We start from the raw sequence: 26,522 nt of genomic DNA, 5'->3' as shown, positions 1-26,522 counted from the left end.
GCACTTTCAGTCTGTATTTCTGCTTTCTTCTTCAGCAGCAGACTCTAAACCCTGCTCTCTTAAACAAGAGTGTTTATGTTATTCTATAGTTGTGTTAGAAGAGCAGCAGTTCTAAGAATAGTCACTGTATCAGTAATATAAAACAAATATAAAGTATATCAATGAAGTGTTAATAGTGCCAACATTTGTTTATATCAGTGCATACAGAAACTCATGGACTTGCCCTTCGAGAGGACCAGAACACACTCACTGGTCAGCTACTGTATGTGTGTGGCCGGCTGAGGCTGCTGTTGTTATATGACTAGTGTAAAATGAATGGAGACCACCCGACAAACAGCAACCACTGCTGCATAATGCCAAAGCATAATGACAGCCAGAGAAACAGAACCCTGAAAGCTATCTAGAGAGAGATAAACTCAAGAAATACAGTCCCCTCCAAAAGTATTGGAACAGTGATACCAGTCCCTTTATTTTTGCTGTAGACTGAAAACATTTGAGTTTGATATTAAAAGATGAATAGGAGACAAAAAGATCAACATTTTAGTTTTTATTTCTTGGTATTCACATCTGGATCTGATACACAGTTCAGAAGATATCATCATCTGTCTGGACCAAAGCAAAAGTATTGGAACAGATAAACATACAAAACATTTAAGTGAATAAGGCTTTAGTCATAATTAGTTGCAAATCCTTCACTTGCAGTAACTGCATCATGTTTGCCATGCAAGCCCAAATCATGACACTACCTCCACTATGTTTCACAGATGAGATGGTATGTTTGGAATCATGAGCGTATCATCAAACCTTAGCCTTTTTATCACATTGGTAAAGGTTAATCTTTGTCTCATTAGTCCATAATCAATCTATAGGCTTGTGTCTGAACGTCTTGATAAATTCCAGCCTGATCTTCCTGGTGAAGTCTCTGTACTTTTGTTCATGTCTTCTGTGAACAGTGAATTGTGATGCCTTCACTCCTGCCTTCAGAGGTTGTTGCTGATGTCACTAATAGTTGTTTTAGGGTTTTAACAGCACTCAGAATCTTTCTGTCATCCACTGCTGTTTCTGTTCATCACCTGTTATTTAGTACACCAGTGACGACTTTCTCCTTAAGGACATCCCATAACTATGGACACTTTTTGTGCAATGGTTCTGATTAACCTTCCATTGTCTAACCAAAGGATACATCAGTTTTGTCCTTGAAATGACTCTCCCTCTCTTTTCTCTGTCTCTCCTCTCCCCTTTCACTTCTTCCTCTGTCTTTCATCTGTCTGTCTCTCTATCAGAGGTAGACTTAATATACTCAGACGTACAAAACAGAAACAGATTAAATTAATATCTTGTACAGATGGAATACGTTTTGTGTGTGTGTGTGTGTGAATTCAGGTTATTTACAGTATACCCAGGAGGCACAGCGTATCTTATCACCATCATTATCTGAAGTAGGTTTATCTTGTGCTCTCGCTCTCACACCCACACACACAGAGTGTGGTTCACACTCTCTCTTTCTCTCTTCAAGATTTCTCATAGATAAACACCAACCGTCTCATACTCTCACACTCTCCCTCTCTACCTCCACCCTGTGGATAATCTGTGAACCTCCATTCAGTAAAGAAAAGCTCAATTCACTGCTCGATTCATCTCTTTTTAAACATGACTGAGAAAATACAGAGTGGATTATGACTTTGTACTGATTTAAGAGTTAGATCATGAAAACTACTTCACTGCTTACAGGAATATTTTCACTTATCACTAATGGACCATCCTGTAGTTTCTATTGTTAATCTTAATTTTTTGCTGTTTTTCAATAGACTTAAATTAGTTGTTGTTCTTTACATTGTGTCACCACTGCACAACTAAATAAAATTAATACTAATAAAAATATATAGTTTAAAATTTAGATAGGGAGGATGTTTTGCTTTTACATTTCTAAAAACACTCAAATAACCTTCTAAACAGATCCCCAATGAAGACCTTCAACTGAGACTCTAATCTGAGAAACTAATCCCTCTGGCTCTGTTGTACATCATCATAACAACTCCAGCAATGGCTGAAGCTGAGACATGTTTCTCAGCCACTCCTCCAAAATGCAATGAGAGCGAAACATCTGAAAGCACTGGCCATGCTTTCCATGGAATTAGTCAGGAACATGACTGACTTCAGTAAGAGGGTAAATGATTACATTGCTGCTGTAAAAGCATAATATTATTTTTGAATTGTGACTGCACTTAGTGTATCTCACCAGCTGTTTAATTGTCCAATAATGTCATTGTTTAATATTTTGTTTACTGCACATCATTGCACCTTAATGCCAATCTTTACTCTGTATCTGCTACCTCTAAAATAAAATACTGTCAGTCACAGAACAGCCCATGATTACTTTACAGTATGTAACTGAAAGATATGTATTTATATTGCCATGTAATGCTTACTGGTGGTAATGCTAGCAGAAAAAATAATGAAAAAAAAATGAATCTTAATTTTTTGCTTTGACATGTTTTTCAGCCACTACTTGCAATGAGATCGGAACATCTGAATGCACTGGCCACGCTTTTCATGGAACTAGTCAATCATGGACAGCTAAATAAACTTGTGCAGTGCAATTTGAAGCTTGTATAGTGCAATATAAAGACTTAGAACTCAACTGAACTACCAAATAAATCCCTTAACGAGACTCCAATAGACAAAAAGAAAACCCACAACCAAAACTTTACCCAAGATCCACCCTCACTACACTGTACTCATGTCTCTTTTTCTAAATGTTTACTTGTGGCTGTCCCAGTCCCTGCTGTACCCCCCTCCTACCTTGCGTGACCTTGACTGAGTCGCCTGCAGAGGCCTGGGCAGGCACACAGTGACAGCTGCTCCTGAAACATTCCACCTGCCTTTAATGAATAAGCTTCTCCAAACAGCATGGCCATAGCACAAGGAAAGGTCAGCGTGTTCTGCTTTCAACAGCAGGAGAGACCCGCTGTGTGTGCAGAGGCAAGGAGGAAATGCTTCATTTGAGAACCACAGTACTAACCTTTAAGCACGCACACACATATATACACACACACACACACAATTTTTTTTTTTTCTTCAGAAAGTGGGTCTATACATATGTTATTTGCCTATATTTAATAATAATGTATATATTGATACAGACAATCAATAAGTAGTTGCATCCAGAAAAAATCAACCAACAGTAGGTTGGACATCATGAAACATGTCAAGACATGAGACAAGTTTCACGCTCTGTCATGCATGTGATGTAAGCTAGGAGAGGGCCTTAGTGCTGCATGCTTTCCATTTTGACTTGTGCTGTTCTGCTAGTAGCATCCTTTGCAAGCACAGAATGAAGCCTTAACCCTTTCAGACCTGAATTATGTTCTAGTGATTGCAAAATATAAAAATGATATTTCCTGTCTGTAATAAACACAAAAAATATTCTAATATAAAAAATTATTTTGGTTCTAAATCACATAAAATTAGTTAAATGTAGCCCTTACGGCTTTAGTGCTGCCATGCCCCAATGTCTGAGTTGCTGTTTTTTCCATTGCAGTAGGTGGGGCTAAGCTTCTGTTTCAATGGCTTGAAAATTCTTATTGGCTAATTCATGGAAAACATACAAAAATAAAATACATGATGTCCATTGCAAAACAAGCAGTTAGCAAAGTTCAAGAAGATTTGCATAAAACTGATCTGGGAAGTGAGATCATCAACATACTGATTGTGTGAATCAAGGAGCTGTAGAGCCAGAGAATCTTGAAGGGCTGTTGCTCTAACCTGAAGAAAGGGCACCGGGCACCTCCAAAAAGTCTCTCTCCTGTATTCTTCTCTTTTCCGTGGGCATTTCGAATTTTCTGCATTAATGTGAATAGTTCGAATAGTGCTTTATGTCCGTCATTCATCTTGCTTGATAAAATGAAATGTTATCAGCTGCATGTATCTTAGTTTGGTTAGCCTCCCACAAAACAACCTAAGCCATGTAAAACGTTTACTGCAAGCTAGCTGCTGTCTGGGTTTTTTTTGCTACCTAAACGTGGCACAGTAGGTGGCTGTCAGATTATTTAGGATTACTAAATGTCCTAAACTCGACGACATCAAATTTTAGAGAAGTTGATTGTGATCATGTCTTGTAATACTGTGAAGGCTACATTTCAAGCTCACCTCTCGATGCATTTGCCTCTCGATGTGTCTGAATCTGAATGATTGACTCTGAAAACTTTGTTTTTCAAACTTCAATCAAAATTACAAATTATAAAGAAAATCTTGTTGAAATATGAAATCATATTTGCCTATATTATTTTTTCCCCTGCCTTGGAAGGGCAATATCAGCCAAGGACGGCAAAAGGGCAGTTGCCCAAGCCATTGGGCCATAGCGTCTGCACGTCACTGTTGAAAGCACTGTTACTGTGCTATATACAGTTGCATCGCCAGACATATTTATCGATTAAAAATGTGTGGGATGCTTTTGTACACACTATCAACACTCTCTGGCATGCTGTGTTACACATGTGCAACACACTACTTTTGTATGTTTAGCTAAAAAATATTTTAATTCAACTTTATTTATATAGCACTTTAACACTTTCAAAGAAAAGTACAAAGTGCTGTACCTAAAAAATAAAAGAATAATAATAAAAAAATAGAAATAGATAAATACAACAACTCATACAATCAACACTCTATGTGTCAAAAGCTAAGGAGAAAAGCTAGAAATATTGCCCATATTAATCTGGATTCGTAATCACCTATTGTTTCTGATAACCTTAATCTTCCTTCACAATAGAATATCAATCCACACATCTTTAAATCATTTGTAGAATCGCATTTATTAACATAATAATCAGCTACAGTTCACTGGAACATAGTTATAGAGGTTTTGGAGGAACCTGTATTATTTAAACCTCACCCACACCCACACACACAAACACACACACAAACCCACACATTACAGTAGATGACTTCGGAAGCCTGTGTGATTGTAGAGCAGTTTGATTTGTGTTTAATGTGTTTGCTATAGTTTACTGTGGCAACAGCACACAATGATACAGCTGCCATCAAAAAGGCATTAGAGAGCGAGAGAAGCTGTTAGCTTTCATTTTCCCTTAAACATACACACACTCACACACACCAGCAGACTCTGAGCACTTAGTGTCTGCCACTGTCTGTTGCACAAAGCAGCTGCTTGTTTTTGACAGTATGTCTGATTGTTTTTCACTCCAGAGCATATGTTTGCATGTGTCTGTTTTTCCTTTGTTTGAGTGTGTGTGTGTGTGTGTGTGTTTTGGAGTAAGTAAATGTTAATTGAGAAACTAAGTGATTCATTTTAATGTGGTAAAAATTGGTTTGCATTACCTTTAAAGGGGCTGCCTAACTCTGAAAAAATGCCAATAAAAGCACAGCCATTTTTTCCCTTCTATTAACAGAAACTGCACAAATCGGTTCGGAGATTGTATTTACATCTTTCTTTTAATCTTTACTGTCGGTGAGTTTGCCAACATGCTAAAGTTGCCTTCTCACCTGAGGGAAGCTATGCCACAAATGTTCCACTGCTCTGACGGCTACTGTTTTTGTGTATTTACAAATTTAAACTAAACAACAATGTGCAGCAATGTACTGTAGTGAGTATGCAACTATCTAACATGAATGTACTTTTTACTTGTACTTTTAATTATTTGCAGAGGTGGAAAAAGTACTGAAAAATTGTAATTAAGTAAAAGTACCTTTACTTTGCTAAAATTCTACTCAAGTAAAAGTACCCATCTAAAAATCTACTAGAGTAAAAGTAAAAAGTACTTAATTTAGAATGTACATTGAGAAAAAAGTTACATAGTTACTTTTAATTATTTGATGTAAAAAAAAAAGTACAAAAAAACATAAACTAAATCCAGCTGACTGCTCTGTCCGGCAGGGCACTTTTTTTTTTTTATTCAGACAATTTTTTTTCTCCCAGCATTTTAATTTTTATGCAGTAATTGGGAGTTTTCCAATGTAACAAAGTACATTACTTGTGTCAAAATGTACTTGAGTAAAAGTAAAATAACCGATTTTAAAAACTACTTTAAAAATTACAAATTACTCAGTTACAGTAATATGAGTAAAATAATTCTTTCCACCTCTGATTATTTGTGGTAACTATCTAGTGCTAACTGGTTAGCATGCTTATCACTACGGTAGCTCCTCTGCTGATCAAATGCCCACTGTCCTCAACTGCAGCTGTTAAACTTTTAGTTTTACACTAAAACGCATCAAGCTATACAGTATTATGTTCAGTATATAATGACAAACATAAACAGGTTCACTTCTTTGTTTATTACTGTGTTGTAGATACATTAAGTGAATTGCTGTTTTTGCTACAAACTACACTGTAAACCCATAAGTAAAAACTGTGAAAAAACAATAAATTTAAAACATGCTAAATGAAACAAAATGATTAGCTTTTTTTTTTTCATTTTCATTTATATTTAACATTGTTAATTAAAGCAATTAATTGTGCATTTCAGAATGGAGCCTCATTGTAAACTTTAGTTTGTTTAAATTGTTTAAGATGATCGACACTGTTAGAGTTGGTTTGATGTGAAATTGTGGTTCATAGTAGAATACTACTACCATTGTAATGATATGATATGCAACTTAAAAAACATGTTTTAAACACAAAATCCTCTCAGAACTATGCTAAACAATATCATAACTACATGGTATAATAACCTTCTTCCATGTGTGTGTGTCTTTCTCAGGGCTGCATCCAATCAGTGCCCCCTGGTGGCCAGCATTGACCTGGCTGGAGTCTCCTGAGCTGGGGTAGAGATGGAGCGATACCTGTGTGAAAGCTCCTGCACTCCCTCTTTGCTCAATGGCACCAACGCCACGTCCACCCCAGAGGCAGCGATTCAAGTCTCAATGGTGACGGAGCGTCTAGCTGTGGTGGCTACACTGGGCTTGTTGGCGCTGCTGACAGCCATCATGAACAGTGCCGTCATCGCAGCCATCTTTACCACGAGGAAGCTCCAGCTGCCTGCCAACTACCTCATCTGCTCTTTGGCCGTCACAGACTGCCTAGTGGCTGTTTTGGTGATGCCACTGAGCATCCTGTACATCATCACAGACAAGTGGTGCCTGGGCAAGGTGGTGTGCGAGGTGTGGCTGAGCGTGGACATGACCTGCTGCACCTGCTCCATCCTCCACCTGTGTGTGATTGCGCTGGACCGCTACTGGGCTATCACCAAGGCCATCGAGTACGCCAGAAAGAGGACCCCACGTCGTGCCATTGTGATGGTAACCTGCGTGTGGGCCATCTCCATCTTCATCTCTGTGCCACCGCTGTTCTGGCGGAACCGCTCAGCCGGCAGCAATGGAACAACAGACTGCTTCATAGAGCATGACCAAGTTGGCTACACCATCTACTCCACTTTCGGAGCCTTCTACATCCCCATGACGCTCATCCTGATACTATACTCGCGCATCTACAGCGCTGCAAAGACACTGTATCAGAAGCGTGGCTCTTCTCGGCACCTCAGCAGCCGCAGCACAGACAGCCAGAACTCGCACATCAACCACTGCCGCGTCACGCACGCCTTCTGTGTGTCTGACCTGTCCACATCTGACCCCACCATGGAGTTTGATCAGCTCAACATCGACCCGTTGGCAGACGAACGCAACCAGATCTGTAGCTCCAGAGAGCGCAAGGCAGCGCGCATCCTGGGCCTTATCCTGGGGGCCTTCATTGCCTGCTGGCTGCCGTTTTTCATAAAGGAGCTGCTGATGGGCCTAAAGTTGCTAAATCCATCCCGCAAGGTGTCGGACTTCCTCACCTGGTTGGGCTACGTCAACTCGCTGATCAACCCATTGCTGTACACAAGCTTTAACGAAGACTTTAAGCAGGCGTTTAAAAAACTGCTAGGACGCAAGGAGCACACATAAGTACCTATCACCCATTCACAGTAACCTAGAACTTATCTCGAGGACCTATATGTGGGAACACAAACATCCATATCAGTTTTACTGGACATTATCCAGGACAAGTTCAGGTAATGGCCAAGTGAGCCCATGTGTAAAAAGAACTGATTGTTTTCCAGGGAAATCACCCTGCGTCATGCCGTGCCTCCCGCACGTGTTACACAGGCGTCGCCCTTACCTAATGCACCTAAAGCACCCTTGCATAAACCATGCGATAGGATTCCTGCAGTGAGAACTCTTCTGACATGGGAAATTTTCCCACATAAAATCCAACTCTTTTTCAGAGTTCACATGTAAAATGATTAAATATCCTCCAGTGGGGATTTAAAAGTTTAAGCTCCCCTGTTCAAATAGCCAACGTGTAAGAACATGAACAAACTTAAATATGTTGTTTTTCTGCACATTTTAGACACAACTTCTGTTATTTCTGTTCAATATTTTGAATAAATGATAATGATGATAAACCTTTTTTGCAGGGCAAATTCTGATTTTTATCATAAAAACTGTTCTGTAAAAATGAAAGAATTTAAACTAATGTTTACTGTGGACATGTGTGGAGATCTGATCGAATTAGCTGAAAATAATCCTGGAAACATGTGTTTAATATGAGGGTTTGTGGTTATGTTGACTTTAAGAAAAATGCAGGTTCCAAATCAATTCTGAGAAAGATACATACATATTACTAAACATGACAGCATAAATATGACATAGCTAATATTTGTACATTTACTTTATGTTTTGTTTACTAGTCTGTCTGACCTTTCCACATCCGGCCACACTATAGAGTTCTTCCAGATTTATACTGATCAGAAAACAATACACATATTGGGATTAGGCCCACGCTTAATCATGTTTTCTAATTTGTTAATTTCAGTATGATTTCAGTGTGTGTTAAAATGTGCAGAAGTGTATAGAGGATGTGATTTATCTAAACACATGGATTTTGATGAAGTGTGATCAAAATTCTGCATATAACTGCTAAAAGGTTTAGATGAATACAACATGTAATGTTTCCCCAACTAATATAGGTGAAAATTGATAGTGTTGATATATTACTGCTACTTTAAAATGACAAATGTTATTCCCGCAATTCACAAAATTGTACTATGTTGAACTGATAGCTAAGGAAGCACATTTCTCCTAGCTAGAGGACAAAACATCCTTTAGGACGACAAAAGGAGTAATTGGACTTTTTATGTTAAAGTTATTAGCAGTTACCATGTTTGGTGTCTGAAGATGTTTCTTATTTTTAGACTGGATGAGTGGACGAGAAAAAGAGAATGTATGGTCAACCTACATACAATGCATTCAGAAAGTCTTCGGACCCTTTAGTTTTTGTTTTTTAACATTTTATTGTGTTGCGGCCTTATAAATAAAAAAAATCACTTAAAATGTAGCTCTGGGTGCCTCTTATTTCTCTTGATCATCTCCGAAGTACATCTTTCCATGGGACGAAACTATAGAAATTTGCTTTATTCTGTTTTGTTTGATACTGTACATGATTTGGAAAGACCAGTCAATCAATTTAACATTCAACAAGACAATTACCCTCAGCACATAGCTAAAACAACAGAGTGACTAAGGGACAACTCTGTGAATGTCCTTAAGTGGCAGTCAGATCCTAGACCTGAGCCTGTTGAACATCTCTGGAGAGACCTAAAAATTAATGTCCATTGATGTTCCCGATCAAACCTGACAGAGATTCTGCAGAGAAGATTGGCAGAAAGTCCTCAAATCCAGGTGTTCAAACCTAGAGACTAATAACTAAGAACTCTAGAGTAAAATACAGATCTCAGCTGGAGTTCATTTTAACATAAACTCCTTCACACAGTTAACAAATAATGCAAAAAAAATGTGTTATTAAACTAATATTATCAAAAAATACTTTAAACACTGCTGTCTTCAGTGCATTGACAGCACTTTGCCACACTTAACAGCGCCGAAGATGGTAACTTACTCTTATAGCCAATAAAATGTTAGCTAGGCTAACAACCATTATATAAAATATTAAGAAATACCCCATGGAAGGAGCCCTAGTGAGCAAGACTTCACACTGATGGTAAGCTAGGATTGGGGGAGAGTTCAGTCACGCTCCTCAACACCTTGGAATAAACTCTAAAATACTACACGACCAGAGAGTTCCCCTCAACTCAACTTGTAGTTTAAGTTGGAGAATAAACTCACACAATTTAACACTTTCACACATTTTTGTTTAACTCCAGGTTTTCGAACTCCAGAAATTTGCATTGTACCTTGACCACAAGGCGACAGCTAGGGCTAGACAATAATTCAAAATTAGTATATAATGTAATAAAAAATGTTTCAATAATTGTGTCATAGGATTTTTACACACTTTCAATGTTTCGCTTAAAACCCATTAAAGGCCAAAACAAAGATGGTAACCACATGGCGGTATTCTGAGCCTCATAACTGAGGACCAGAGTAAACTACAGTCATGATAACACTGACCTGTCATCAACCATCAGCAAGCAATCTTGCTTGGAAAGATAGTAGGCATTGAGGCTTCAAAACCAAAAAGGCCAGCTGTTGCGTCTGTTTGCAGAGTGGCTAATTCACAATTTTAGGCTTCATAATCAGAGTCAAGAGTCCTCAGGCTAGATATCAGGTCCAATTTATCCAATTTATCAGGTAAAATGGATATTCTAAATTTCCCTGAAAATTGGATACACTAAAAACTGCACTGGTGCTCTAATGGACTGCAGCATCTGTGCCAAACAGTGTCAGAAACCACACAAGTTAAGAGGCAGTACTGAACTTCTTAGTTTGAGAACAGTGGGTGATGATTTAGCTATGCAGTTAGCACAATGCTAACTGATTAACATGCTTTTCATTGCTTGTTAGCTAACCTACATAGCTTCATAGTTCCACTGAAGCAGCAAATTTAGATACATGTCTAAATTAATGTGTTTAGAGCGAATTGGTTATAACTGTTTTTCTTTTTCTAAATTACTGCCTTAAATAAACACATAGAGACATGTATTTGAAACAGTGAAATTAGTCTGGAAATCAACTAAAAAAATAATTCTCACCACATTGCTGCTGGGGGACCACAGAGAGTCTCTCATTATTTTTCTGTGGTATAATTCACTAATTCACGCACCACTCCTGTTATAATAACACTATTGGTCTAATGCAGTAGCCAGTATAAAACGAGAGTGTGTGTTGACCTTGGTGTGTGTTAACACATCTAACACTCAGGGTGGCGTTGTTCTACCGTTTATGGCAGAATTACATCAAGCGGCCCTGGGTCAAGAGTTCATTGACTTCATGTGTTGGAACAATTCCAATCTGCTTTCAAACTTTTTGACACAAAAACATTACGTTTTTTTGTTGGTTTTGAACACATTTAATTGGGTGGTTTCACCAATGCTTGTTTAGTAAAAGAAGCATAATTAATCATTTTTAAGGTATAATATGAAAAGTATGATATGGTTATAGGTGAATTCTTAACATAAACACTATATGGACAAACGTTTTGGTTCTTCTGAAATCAATGGAATTACATAAATGAGTTTATCCTGTTTTTGTTGGAGTAACTGTATCTACTGTCCAGGTAATGTATATCAATGGTTCGCTGCTGCACCGGAAGATCAAACAAACATAGCCGCCGCTTTATCATCACGTGGATTGAGTGGATAGGCAAGTAAGTGATGTAGGAAATAGCAACTGGAATGGGCCCCACTAGTTGGATTTCCTACTTACAATAGTTGAGAACAGAGGCGGACCAGGCACAGAATCGTGTGGGACACCCGTGGACACGACGGCCGCTGTGCCGCAATACGGGTGTGAGAAGAAAACATCACATTTAACCCCGCTAGACCAGGGGGCGGGGCTCTGTCTAAAAACGCTTTGATATAAAACTGAACAGAACAATAGAAGCAGATAGAAAACTATCATCCTGTGCGCGTGCCAGAGACGTAGGCGTGGCTGTTCAGGAAACGACTGAAACGCAAGTGGGCGGGACTTTTCCCGAAAACGGGTATGAAATTAAACTAATCGCCACCCTGAAATACGTGCAGACGCAAGCGAGTCTGAAGTCGTCACGTGACGACCGTTGTGCGTACGCGGCCGACCGGGATGTGAAGATGGCGGACGGGCAGGAGGACCTGGAACGGGGCGAGGAGAGCGCGACCGGGCTCGGGGACAAAGGCGCGGGCCTCATGGAGCTCACGGCACGCCTGGAGAGGCTGGAGGCCCCGCTGAGGCAGCGGGAGCAGCCCGCCGAGGAGTCCGCCGAGTACTGCCGGGCCTTCTGCACGGTGAGCGATCCCATCCCCCATGCTAATGTTGTTAGCCTGGCAGCTAGCGGCTGTAAACACGGAGAGATATTTAACAGCGCGGCGGAATATTATACCAATAGCTACAGGACATAACTGTTAGTTCACCATTTGGAGGAAAATGTGAACGCCTATGAAAGGTGAAAGGTCTTATTTCTGTCTCTGCGTGAACATAATGGAGCGAGCCCGTGTCCTCCAGCTCCCCTGTTACTGCAGCCACCATGACCACAGCCAGCAGCAGCCAGCGGCTCTGTGTGTCTGTGACGGGAGCGGAGCTCCACAGATAGAGCTACTATCAGAGCAACGACTTCACTACAGTTAAACACCAGTTTATCACGCGATACCCTGAACTCATCTTGTTTAAGACGTTATTTACAAGATTATTCAGCAACTTCATCATAAAAAACTCAAGCTCAGATATGTATGTGAGACGATTAGCTAACGCTAGTGTGATTAAGCTGTGATGATTATAGCTGGCCTGGTTCATAACTAGGTTAGCTAGTTAGCTAAACCTCTTATCTCGCTTAGTTAGCTTCAGCAGACTGCAACATCAGCTTTGCACAATTTCCACCTCATATCAAACGTTCAGTCAAAATACATAGCTAGGTTAGCTAAGTTAATTATGTGTATGAATTAGCTTTAGCCATAATCTTTAGTTATTTAGGTAGCGCTAATTATATTTAAGCTTGTTACGAGGCTAATGTTGCTAGCTAACTTAGTCAGCGACCCCACCTAAGTAAAAGTCAATGTCACAGAACATATTATAGCCGTTACAGTCTTTTAATTAGATATGTAAGTTAGCTAGATAACAATACAAAAGAAAATAATTTTTCAGTGCACAAGGACTCGTGTTCAAACACTGTAGCTACAGTTGTGTCATTTGGATAATGTGGTGTTAAGTGGTGTTTTTATTATAACTAGCTGCCAAACTGCTAAAGTCAGTAATAGTTAGATTAGACCACTCCTGGGTGACTATATTATTCTGATTCAACTCCTAAACCCATTAGCTTCTATAGATGCACAATGTCATCATTATCAATATCTTCAGATCATCACCCCTTCACAAAGGAACCAGAGCGTTGAGGGGTCCTGTGACATTTACTCAGTGTTGCTACTTATTTACTTCTGCAAGAGAAAGCTGTTTCAGTGAACATTCACTTTCATTTTGGTTATAAAATCATTGTGCTTGTTATTTCATTATTATTTCAAATTTGGTTCATTTGAATCACAACCATTTGATTGTTAGATCTTCAAAACAAGTAATTTTGTACTTTTGTGCATTTGTATTCTGCCTGGTGTAGAAGTGTTTTTTTTTTTTTTTTTTGCATTTTAAGGAAAAAATAAAAATAATAATAAAACTCAAATGATCATGATTGATTAGTTGCCACAGAGTCATTCACTCAAGACATATTTGGTATCTGACAAGTGCTTCTTTACTTTACAAGTAGATGATCAAGGAGAACAGGGACTAGAAGGCATTGAAAATAATGCATTAGCAGAAGAACCGTTCACTAATGACACTGTATAATATAATTCAGATAATTAATACATATATTTCTTTCTTGAATGCAACATTTCTGACATGGCTTTCTAATCCGTAAAGACAAGATGCAGGGGAAATGCACAATCAAACACAAAATGCAAAAAAAAAAAACATTATCCAGATAAATGTGCTGTGATAGAAAATCGAGTCTAGTTTTGCTTAATCAACTTGATAAGTTATCTAGTAAGTAACTGAGCCAAATCCCAAAATGGGCTACAACTACCAGTGCTCCTCCAGTAGAACAACCATCACTAATGCAACTAATCACATGCCAACTAAAAAAATGCAGAATGAACTATAGGGTTTAATACAGTTATTTATACTTAATCATACTTAATATATTTAATAATCTTAGTATATTTTAACAAAGTTAAACTTTTTTCTTTAAACAAACATGTACTTACTAGTCATTACTAATTGCATTTACTTATTGGTTGTAAATATTTAATAAAGAAAAATTTGTCTCAAAAATATGGAAATGCCTTTAACAATACTGTAATGTTTTATTTATTAATACTGTAATGAAATATTAGTGGACTATAGAAAATAAAACACACTGTTTTAAGTTAATTTATTAATTCTAGTTTGTTAATTTATAACGAAGTCCATCAGTTAGTCATGCTCAGGTATTTAAAACTTTGAATAGGTTGAGAATATAATTTTAAAATCAATTTACAATATTAATGTTGTTCTTTTTATATATATAATTAGTTATAAACAGTAACAATACAGAAATATTAATGAATTGCTGTACTTCTGTTCATTATTTGTCTTTACTTTTGTATTGACTTAAAAGAAGAATTTAATTATTTTAAAAATTGGCTCTAATAATAATGCACACCTTCTGTGCATTTGTGTGTTGGAGTGTACATCTGACTTGGCTTTTTTTGTTTGTTAAGATATTGGGTATTACAGCATGGATCATCAAATACCACAAATTAAATGTAATCATCAGCTGAGAAAAAAATAATTGTGAATTGTCAATAAAATTGAAATTGAATAAACAAAAATGATGCAATATATCGCAATATTGATACTTTATTCCACCCCTACTTGCCAAACTTTACTGTTTTTTTTTCTTCCATTTTTTTTTTTACTTACTTTTGTGTTTGGGTCTGTCTATGCAGACACTGCTGGAGTATGTAGGACAGTGGAGGAGTGATGAAGACCCTTGGCCTGTTCTGGAGGGATACGCTGTGGCTCTGCTGAGTTTTGCCCGAGCATCCACACACCTCTCCTCACAGTGCGAAAATGCTCCAGTCCTGATTGAGAAACTTTCACAGTGAGTACACTATGCTCATTTTTACCCAACAATCATTCATTTAAATGATTGATTTTGCAGTTAGAACCAAGGGATGTCCCAGTGTGATGTGGAGTTGCTGCAGTTGGTCTGCAGGTCTAGGTTCAGCAACAGTATGTGCTGAAAGAATGAGGTCAGCTGACTACCTGAATAAACTGAATATAGACCAGGTTATTCCATCAATGAATTTTTTCTTCCCTGATGGCATGGAAATATTCCAAGATAACAATGCCAGGATTCATGGGGCTGGAATTGTGAAAGATTTCAGGATTCAGGGAGCATAAGATCATCCTTTTCACACATGGATTGTTTACCACGAAGTCCAAACCTTAACCACATTGAGAATATTTGGGATGTGCTGGAGAAGGCTTTATGCAGTGCTCAGACTCTACCATCATCAATGCTGCAAGATCTTGGTGAAAAATTAATGCAACACTGGATTAAAACAAATCCTGTAACATTGCAGAAGCTTATTGAAACAAGTGAACAGTAAACGCGTGCAGCAATCAAAGCTAAAGAGGTGGTCCAACCAAATATTAGTGTGTGTGTGTGTATATATATATACGTGTATATATATATATATATATATATATATATATATATATATATATATATATATATATATATATATATATATATATATATATATATATGTGTTTGTATATATATATATATATATATATATATATGTATGTATATATATATATATATATATATATATATATGTATGTATATATATATATATATATATATGTATATATGTATATATATGTATATATGTATATATATATATACATACACACACACACACATACACACACACACACACGCTATGGATAAGACCTGCAAATAAACTGACTGTTACTTCTAAAGTAATTAAATTTTTTTTATCAATAATTGCAGCTCTAATTCAGCCTTCCTGTGTGATTCTGTCTGTGTGAATTCTGCAGGACCTGTGTGGAGCTTCTGCTTTCAATACATGTTGCTTTTCCAGAGGTGTTATGGAAGCAGTTTCGAAGCTCTGTGGAGGTACTGTGTCTAAATGATTTGCTTTGTAAAGGATATGTGTTGTAAAATGCAGCTGGGCGGTCGTTCCAGTTTTAGGAAGGATAAAACAAAATACAAAAATTGAGATGCATGCATTTATTTAGATATAACATTTACACCTAGACTATAATTTTTGGGTAAAATCAGAAAAATAAGAAAATATGTACTAGTAAAAGTATAAATTCAAAATGTGTTATTCTGCACACATTACGCACAATTTCTGTTTATTTACTATGTTAATATTTGCAGGAATAAAACAAACTTTTGTTGTTTTTAAATGTATTATTTTTATTTCTAAAAGAAAATTCCTGTTTTTGTAACAACTGTTATTGCTGTTTATTTTCAAAGGAATAGTGTAGAAAATTAATCTATTTTTTTGTCATATGTTTTCTATGCAGATGGCTCATTCTCTCCTGCAGGAGAATGGCATTCCTCAGCTACGACTGCTTACTGCAATCACTCACGAACAAGGCGTTTGGGCTAACAGCACACTACTCAGCATTTTCAATGAAGAGACTCCAGAAGACAAAGGTGAGTTTATGTATGTATGTTGTAAGCTGTTGCAGAAATGTTTTTAACTGTTTAGATTTACTACAGTCTGAGAAAAAGCCTTAATGTTTTACTTGCGTTTTAACTCACTATATTTTCTTTCGTTTTTCTTCTTAGTCTATGAGTTCTTTACTCATGAAGGCCCAGAGCTGCTGCACATGCGATTGAAGTACCTAATTAAAGAGAACTGCATGGACAAGGCTGCTCTGCTGGCTAAAGCGTGTGCAGATTTCCCTGAGTTTGACGGAAAGAGGGTCCAGTTCAGGCAGATTTATCTTGTTTGCCTGTGCACTGTTGCTCCACAGCAAATGCTGATGGAGGAGGTATGCAGTTCTCTTTTTTTCTCTTTTATGTGTTTTGAAATTGGGGTGGGGGGGTGGTAATTATTTAAAAACACAATTAAAATACATTTGTCTCGGTTTATTTTTATGTTGTAACTACTTAATTGTGATTCTCAGTCTATTTTTACCTCAGCGTCACTGCTCTTAATACTAAAACTCTCTATTGCTCCTCCTTCATGTTCCTCAGTTTCACACAAAGAGACTACCATATACACAGACTATCTATAAAACTTGTACAAAAGCTGTAGAATGTTCAGTTATATACTCTGGGTTCTGGGATTGAAAAATTGAAAAGGCTGTTACTAATGTATCTTACAATGTACTGTTAGATAGTGAAAGTCAATGTTGAGTTAATATCTTTTTATTTATTTATTTATTTATTTTTCATTGATATTTTTTGTTTCCCCAAAGTATTTTAACAGTTGGTGTTTAATACAGTAAAATATTGATCTTTTAGAACCTGATAATGATACTTAGTTACTATAAATCTAAAACCTGTTATACGTAGTGTTTCACAAATAAGTGAAATTTCAACAGCAGGAAAAGAAAGTGATATATGAGCAGTAGTAACTGATTTAAGAATTTTAATGATAGGTTTTCTATTTTTTTTAAGAATGTGTTTGTGTAGCTGACTTAATTTGCTTTTCATCTTTAGCAGGAACTTTTCTTTAAATCATAGCCAGGGTGTTGGGCCTCTGGGCCAACTATAAACCTTGTTATTGTTTAAAAAAAATGTTAAACAGTGTTAAACCTTTTATTCCTTCACTGTAGCTGTCAAAGGTGGACTGTCGGGATGCTTTGGAGATGATTTGTAACTTGGAGGCGGATGGAGATGAGAAAGGAGCTTTCACGATGTGCACAGGCTTTTTGAGCCGACAGCTCCTCCAGGAGGACACCTACTGCGCTTGGTGAGTCATCTAAACTGTGCAAGTGAATAGCAGTCTTTGTCAGGTTTACAAAATAAACATTTAGGCAAAAGATGCACAAAAACATCTATTTTAAATTGAACTCCTACAGATTTAATCAGAAGACCCACTAGACAATTCGGGTGGCATTGAATTGGAAGCCTTGTAATGTGATGGGTGGTGGTGGTGATTTAATTCCTTTTGTTGAACTTAATCGCATGATTACTCACACACACAACCTCTTTCCTCTCTCTCCCTTTTTCAGGGAATTGACTCTCTTCTGGAGCAAACTTCTGAAGCGATTAGAGACTTCAGAGCAGGGTTTTTTAGAGAGGTGCAGGCAGATGTCTCGCCTGGCCAAAACTGTGTTTCACCTGCTGTTTTTCATAAAAGTGATCCAGTCAGAGGTAAGAATCTTATCACCACTTTTTTTTTTTTTTTTTTTTTTTTTTTAAGACTGTTGAGATGAAAAAATGCTTGATTTATGTAAAAACTTTCCTCTTTTCTAATCTACAGTTGGACAAAACTGGATTGCCGGCCTGCATAGAGATGTGTGTGAGCGCTCTCCGAATGGAGTCCTGCGAAGGAACCAACAAGGCCACCGTCTGCAAAACCATCTCATGCCTGCTGCCTGATGACCTGGAAGTGAAACGAGCTTGTCAGTTGACTGAGTTTCTTCTGGAGCCAACAGTTGACTCATATTATGCTGTGGAAACGCTCTATAATGAACCAGATCAGAAGGTTGAGGAGGAGAGCCTTCCAATACCCACTTCTCTACGTTGTGAACTTCTCCTCGTTTTCAAAACCCAGTGGCCGTTTGACCCCGAGTTCTGGGACTGGAAGACACTAAAGCGACATTGCTTAGGTCTAATGGGTGAGGAGGCATCTATCGTGTCCTCCATTGATGAGCTGAACGATGATCATCCAGATGCTCTGGATGATTCAGGCTTGCCTCAGGAGTTCAAGGATGTTTCCGAGTACTTTCTGGATGCTACAAATGAACTTAAGGAAATCGAAGACCAGAAGCAGAAAAATAGAGAAATTAAGAAGCTAAGGGAGAAAGGGTTTGTATCGGCTAGGTTTAGAAATTGGCAAGCTTACATGCAATATTGTGTTTTGTGTGACAAGGAATTTCTCGGTCACAGAATAGTGCGTCACGCACAGACTCACTTCAAAGATGGATGTTATACCTGTCCAATATGTGTACAGACTTTTGAAACGAGAGAAACTCTAGACCCACACGTTGCGTCGCATGTAAAGATGTCTTGCAAAGAACGTCTTGCAGCGATGAAAACCACTAAGAAACTGGCAAATGAAAAACTTGCCATCCCAGCCATTTCTGCATTGAATGGCAAAAGCGGAGACAATCTGTCTCGAAAGACCAAACCGAAAAACTTAAATGGAGACTTTGATGGATTCTACAATGGAGATGGGATGGGCTCTCAGAAGGATGGTGCTGGAGCAGATGGGAAAGGTGGCAACATTTGCCCTGTCCCAAATTGCAGGAGGGGGTTCAAGTACTTTCGGAATCTTATTGCCCATGTGAAGGATCACGGGGACGTTGAAGAAGCTAAACGATTTCTTGAAATGCAGAACACAAAGATAGTTTGCCAATATTGCCGGCGTCACTTTCTTAATGTCAGTCACCTCAATGATCATCTTCAGGTCCATTGTGGCGCTAAGCCTTATATTTGCATTCAGGTGAATTGCAAAGCTAGCTTTGACTCTAATGCTGAGCTTCTTGTGCACAGAAAAAATCATCCGGTGTTCAAGGCAAAGTGCATGTTTCCTGGCTGTGGAACAGTTTTCAGCGAGGCTTTTAAACTCTACGACCACGAGGCGCAACATTATAAAACGTTTACGTGCAAAGTGCCTGACTGTGGTAAAGTGTTTCATTCTCAGTCTAAGTTAGATATGCACGAAGAGAGCCATAACGCTAAGAAAGAAGAAGTACATGATCCCGAGAGCCAAGTTGCTTCTTTTGAACCTCGTCCTGACCAGACCAGGTCACCAGCTGAGGCTGCTGACCAGCTTGACACCTTTGCGGATCCCCTGTTAAACTCCAGTTGTGCGTTGAGCCCTTCAAGTCAGATGGCCAACATGGTGAAAGTCAAGCACTCCATTGAAAGCATGCTCAGCAGTGCTGGTCCAGAAGCCACTCAAGCATTTGACCCTGGAACACTCAAATCTGAACCACCCGACCCAGATCTTAATGAACAACAGACCATGAACAACATGGAGACCCAGCTGATTCAGCCTCCTGTCAACCCTGCCATGTCTCATTTGACTGAATCCAGACCAGAGGAGTCCTTGCTGGACGTATTGATGAATGACCCAGTCCTAGCTTCATCTTGCCCAGTTCCCCAAACATCCTCCTATCAGAACATTCTAGAGGACTTTCAGCCACCCCCCTCAAGTGATGTTTTGCAGGGTCAAATGCAGACAACAAATTCTGTGTCGCACACCCGGCCTCCAACACTGTACAACAGTGCAAACACTGAATATGAACAATATAGTCCCAGTCCTGTGGCCCATGTTCAGACACCGTATCAAGTCCCGTTTAGAAATAGCATGGCATCCCTAGCACACACTACCCACAGTAGTACCCCAGTGATTCCAGTGCCTCAGAAGCTTCCTCCACAAGTCGCTTCTTTTCCCACCAACATGCAGGTTTCTAAAAGTAGTCCAGCTCAACCAGTGCACACAAATAGCACTGGACCAGCAGAGGAGGAGAAAGAGAAATTCAAGTGTGCTTTTGAAAATTGTTCTCGGGAATATTGTTCCTTCAGAAGCCTAACCAAGCACATGAAGGCACTTCACCCAGAGTTTTACACCCAGTGGAAGCTAGACAGAAAGAATAACAGGGCGCAACAAATCGCAAACAAATCTGCGTCACTAAATGGCAATCCTAATTCAGCTGCATCCTTGCAGAACAAGTTGGGTCCAAGAATTCCTGCTCAAACAGCACAAGTGCAAAACCTGACTTGCCACAATGCTTACTCAGCAAGCTGCCCAAAACCCAGTTATCCCTCTACCTCTTCCCACCTGCCGGCCTCCACTAGCCAGCCTTTCCCCAATCAAATGGAGAGTATATTGGATCCCATTGTGCTTTCACAGTTGGGACACACTGCAAGTGAGTCTCATATTGCGCTTGACCCTTCATGGAATTCTGTCTCTGTCAACAATTCGCGTCAACAGCGGACTGGCCAATCCCAAGCCGTGAATGCAAATGTTAATGTCCCTGCAAGTGGCCACCTTACCCCTCACATGAATATTGTTGCACAAGGCCAAGGTTCAGATAGTCAGAGGCAAGGAATTGCCTACCCTTCGGTGCAGATTCAAAGTAATGCCCCATGTACATTTGTCCCACCACAAACAGACTTTACCCAAAGGCTCAACAATCCAGCTGTAAAGGGTCACCACGGCAATTCACCTGCATCTTCCTATACTATGCCATCCAAGAGCAATCCTGTACCTTTTGTCAAACATCCTGAGTCTGTGGTGAAACTGGAGAGAACTTTATCACCTCCAGAGTGTTCCCAAGGAAGCACCTCTTCAGCTCTGTCCAATTCTCAAGATAGTGGTGGTGTCAGTTCCACAAATGGTGGCGACATTAAAAAAGTCAAAAGAAGCAGAAGAACAAAGTGGCCTGCCATCATCAGAGATGGGAAGTTCATTTGCTGTAGGTGCTTTAGAGAATTCCAGAGTCCTAAATCTCTTGGTGGACATTTATCTAAACGTTCTCACTGCAAAGGCTTTGATGATACGGACTTGAGTGCAGACCTGCCCATCTCATTTCTTGATCTGCTGAACTCTCCTGTGACCACACCTCAGCCCAGTCCATCTGGACATCTAAACTCCAGCCAGCCATTTCATGCAGTCAGCAAAGGTCCACTTGATCCAAAACTATTCCCCAATGTCACTTTCCTACATGGTAAGGATTCCCCATATGCTAGCAGTGGTAAGCCCAACACTGAGGTCATCAAACAAATTTCCTCCAATCTGTGCGAGTCTGTTGGAGTTGGACAGCAGACATTTACCAATGCATCTGTCCCTTACCCTCAAGATGGGCAAAGCAGTGTGATTCAACACACTGGGAAAATCAAAGAAAATATTAGTCAGCATCAGATGAAATATACACAGCCCTGCAATCCCTTGTATTCTGACAGCAACCTTTCAGACCCCCTTCTTTCTCGTTTGATGGATGAAGATATTTCTTCTGCCTCTTGTAACAGAGCTCCCACTGACCAAATTGACAAAATTCTTCACAATGAAACTCTTAACAAAATGAAGGAGCTCGCAGACAGATCTACCAATATGAACACAAGTGGGTTATCTAATGATGGTCTTCTGGCTGCCATGGCTAGTCTTGCTCAAAATTTGGTGTCTGAAAAGAGTGTCAAGGAAAAACTTAGAGAGCAGATACTAGCTGGAGATTTCCACAAGAAAAGTAGTGTGTGTCCAGGTCAACAGTGCACAGTCAACAGTGCTGACAGTGGAAGTTTTCAGAGCTCAGCTGCCTCAAGTCCTGCAATGGGCGTTCCTCAGCAAGCAACTCCTGTGATCCAAAAGGTTCCTCAGAGTGACCATCATTTTGAAAATAAACCTTTCTCTGAGCAAACTAGGACTGTTACAGCAGCTGAAGGCCAAGCACAAATCTCTGCGGCATCTGTTTCTACAGACAGCATCGATGATGCTGCATCCCCTAATTCAGTTATACAGCAAGATCATGAAGTGACAGAAATTCAGAAAGCACTTGAAAGATTGAATTTGGATAGAGAAGTCCCTGAACAGGAAATGGTCATTAGTAGACCTTCAGAAACATCTGGATTACCTAAAACCACAGATGCAATGAATCCCAGAGATCCCGGAGATGTTATGAATCCCAGAGATGTTATGAATCCCAGAGATCCTATGAATCCCAGAGATCCCAGAGATGTTATGAATCCCAGAGATCCCAGAGATGTTATGAATCCCAGAGATCCCAGAGATGTTATGAATCCCAGAGATCCCAGAGATGTTATGAATCCCAGAGATCCCAGAGATGTTATGAATCCCAGAGATCCCAGAGATCCTATGAATCCCAGAGATCCTATGAATCCCAGAGATCCTATGAATCCCAGAGATCCTATGAATCCCAGAGATCCTATGAATCCCAGAGATCCTATGAATCCCAGAGATCCTATGAATCCCAGAGATGTTGTAAACTCCACAGATAGTATGAGCTCCACAGATGCCATGAACCCCACTGTCGAGAGACCTGGCTACCTTTGTGACACCAGTAGTTGTGGTTACAGAGCTATGACAAAGGATGCCATGTTTAAACATCTCAGCAAACTCCATAACTACACTAAAGACATGCTCAGTCAGTACAGGAAAGACCAGGTTAAGTTAGCTCCTTTTATTTGTCAAGTATGTAACAAAAATTTCACGCGAAACTCAAACCTGAGAGTCCATTATCAAAGTGTTCACAGTTTTTCACAAGAGCAGATCATGGAGATAAGAAAGAAGCAACAGCAGCAGCAGCAACAATGTCGAGGATTATTGGAGGGTGAAGGTAGTCCTTGTCCCACACCAAACGTCACAGATTTGCTTGGTTCAAATGATGGTCCAGTACAACAGAGAACCTCTAATATTGGGCAACAGAAACACATTGATGGTACTGGCCAGAAAGGCCTTGTGATTGCTAATGAAGGAATTAAATCTGAATTCGGTCACCAGACTTTTGTAAGGCAACCTACTCCATTGAACCGTAATCTCCCAGGGACTATGCACTCAGCCCCATCCAGTAGTAAGACAGCCATTTATCCATCAGTGATAAAGTCTGGTCCTTCCTTGATGACTGCCTCAAGCATGGAGCAACAGTTAAATGGGCAGTTCGTGCCAAGACCATTTGCACCTAGCCAGAACCTCCATCAGACTCCATCTGGAGGATTTCTGCATACAGGTGCACCCGCAGGTGCACCCCTAGAGGCCCAGACTACAGCACTGATTGCCTCGCCAGGTACTCTGTCCCAAGACAAACAAGCTAAACTGGTAAAACCTCGACCACCAAAACCAAGGGAAATACCCAAAAAGCCTAAAGAGAAGAAAACGGACCCAGATGATGTTTTTAGCCCCTACAGGCCTTATCGTTGTGTTCATCAAGGCTGCGTTGCTGCTTTCACTATCCAGCAAAATTTGATTCTCCATTACAAAGCTGTACATCAGCCTGACCTTCCTAAATTTGAAGTCAATAATGACGAAGACGAAGATGAAGAAAATGACGAAGATGAAGAGACTAACGAAAACGAGGAGGATCATGACCTACCTGACGGTGAAGTAGCTGAAGTGGAAGAGCTTCGGTGTCAAGTCAAAGACTGCTCGAGAATATTCCAGGTGGTTACAGACCTGCTGCAACATTATTTGCAGCTCCACAAGCTGAGCCTGGACTCAGCGGGTGCTATGATGTCTTGCATAAATTTGGGCAGGTTTCAGTGTGACCAGCCAAATTGTACAGTTACCTTTACAGCATTCTGGAAGTATATTGGCCACATTGACAAAGAACATAAGGATGCTAAGGTCTCTAAAGTAGAGGCTGTAGAGGGACTGTTCCACTGTGACGTCGAGGGTTGCGACTGCGCTTACTCAACACGGTCAAATCTACTGCGGCACACCATGAAAAAACACCAGGATATTTACAAACTCCAGCTGATGAACTCGAAAGGTGTCAAACTTGGTCGTCCTCGAAAGAACCCTTATCCTTTCCTTGAGAAGGAAAATAGAGAAATTAACAGGAAACTTGAAAAGAAGGGGCTAGATAAGAAGAGAAAAGAAAAAAAGAACAACCACTGGACAAAATATGGAAAACCTATTTTAAAAACTAAGGAGGAGGCCTCTGCCGTGTGCACAAAGAGGTTTCCGTTGCAGTACCCCTGCATGATCAAAGGCTGCGAAACAGTGGCTAGCTCTGAAAGAAATATAATAAAACATTACGTCCAGCATGGCCTGCCAAAACAGTATTTGGAGGAGCAAAGGAGCAACTACATTCACTGCAAGAAATTGCCCCGCTCAAAGTACAAGCGCATAACCGCGAGGAGTGACGATACAGATAAGTCAGAGGAAAGCTCTGTCGAGACGTCAGAGAACGAGAAGCCTTCAAACAAAGCGCCTAGGGAGTCTGAGTTTTCAAAGCTGACTTCAGAAAAGGAGAGCACAGAAGACGCATATGTTTCAGACAGCAAGCCTTCCACTGACGCGAGCTCCGATATCTCTGTGGTGGTCAAGCGCAAAAGAGGACGTCCACGCAAGTTGGCGCATAACAGAAACAAGCCGATTACTCACAAGAGAGTGACGAGGTTAAGAACTGCGCACAGTTATTCTGTTAACTATGCCGACATCAACTCTGACTCCACGTCGTCCAGCGCCACACTGGCGCAAGAAGAAGCCTGTGAGGGTTCTAAGATGAGCACTTTTAAGCCACTGGGCTTTGAGGTGTCTTTCCTTCAGTTCCTGGAGCAGTCTAGACAGCCATTAGGAAAGAGGAAAGCTTCAGTGACCTTGGACGCCAACATGTACAAGAGACACCCTACTTTCCAGTTAAAGACTGCCTCAGTTGTGTGCAGTAGGTCTGATGTACTGAAACTTGTTGAGTTCAAAAACCCTCAAAAGCTAACCTGTCTTAGTAACGTGAAGTTTGAGGTGCACCGAAGTTTTTCAAGTGTATTTGAACTGTTGCTCAAACAGCTGCATGAAATGCGCCCTGCTGTGGTAATTCAAAAAGAGGAGTCATCTGCTGATAAAAGTTAAGGGACGGCACACGGGGGCATGAAATGGTTCAAAAGTGAGATGGAATCTGTATTTGGACAATAAATGTACTGATTGAGTAGTGTTTGTCGAACAAATTGCTGGAATGTTTTTTTTTTTTCTTTGTTTTTTTTGTTTGTGAAACAGTACATGCCCTTGATATTAATAGACACTCGCTAATCACTGAAGAGAACTGTGTGTATTAAACTCATTTTATAGCTGATGACTAAAACAGCAGATAATTATATACCTCTGAAGCATGCCCTTATAAAGCTACACATATTGTTGCCTTTGGAGATGAACTTGTAAAGGAACAACAAAGGTTTTACTTTTTAATTTTCTACAGGACTCTATTTACTTTGAAAGTGAAATAGCCCCTGTTCCAGTTGGATTGGAAATTCTGTAGTGCAGTGTGTAGATGATAACTGTTTTGGTCTCGTTGAACTTGCATTGTAAATTTGAAATCGTCTATAATGTTGTCTGTGTGCACATAACGGTTCTCTGTATAATTACTGCCACCAGCAGTCTGTACCTTAAACAACTGAGACCAATTTATTACAGCTTGCCTTTTGTACATCTGCGTTGTTGTCCTTATTTATCTGTTTGAATAGAAGCAATTTTTTCTCAAGGCATATTTTTACTTGTTTGGTTCTGATGTATGCTGCACCTTTTATGTTTCACTGTAGGTTAATATTTGATTGTGTGGGAGATGGTGTGCTAGGGTTGGGTTTTTGTTTGGTCACAGAAATGCACTTAATATCAGATTGTATACTATTTGTTTCTAAGTGAGTTAAAATAAGGATGTTACCACAT

The 26,522-nt window shown here is 39.6% G+C and overlaps 2 protein-coding genes across 2 annotated transcripts in view; both read left to right on the top strand.

Moving 5' to 3' along the window:
- The window catches only part of LOC103023646 (5-hydroxytryptamine receptor 1E), a 46,742-nt gene extending 38,332 nt beyond the window's left edge, over positions 1 to 8,410 (top strand). The window contains exon 2 of the mRNA XM_007259892.4: positions 6,723 to 8,410. Coding sequence (XP_007259954.2) covers positions 6,793 to 7,905 — 1,113 coding nt within the window. The 5' untranslated portion in view covers positions 6,723 to 6,792 and the 3' untranslated portion in view covers positions 7,906 to 8,410. The remainder of the gene's footprint in view (positions 1 to 6,722) is intronic.
- A 3,599-nt stretch (positions 8,411 to 12,009) lies between these two features.
- Positions 12,010 to 26,283, top strand: znf292b (zinc finger protein 292b). The gene is made up of 8 exons (XM_022685216.2): positions 12,010 to 12,221; positions 14,910 to 15,064; positions 16,033 to 16,111; positions 16,528 to 16,660; positions 16,796 to 17,001; positions 17,791 to 17,927; positions 18,190 to 18,331; positions 18,441 to 26,283. Exons 1-8 carry the CDS (start codon positions 12,048 to 12,050, stop codon positions 25,710 to 25,712), a joined length of 8,298 nt encoding a protein of 2,765 aa, XP_022540937.2. The 5' UTR covers positions 12,010 to 12,047; the 3' UTR covers positions 25,713 to 26,283.
- Positions 26,284 to 26,522: the final 239 nt, after the last annotated feature.

The sequence above is a fragment of the Astyanax mexicanus genome, chromosome 1, assembly GCF_023375975.1.
Source record: "Astyanax mexicanus isolate ESR-SI-001 chromosome 1, AstMex3_surface, whole genome shotgun sequence".
In the NCBI taxonomy this organism is placed as follows: domain Eukaryota; kingdom Metazoa; phylum Chordata; class Actinopteri; order Characiformes; family Acestrorhamphidae; genus Astyanax; species Astyanax mexicanus.
This window is presented reverse-complemented; position numbering and strand designations above follow the sequence as displayed.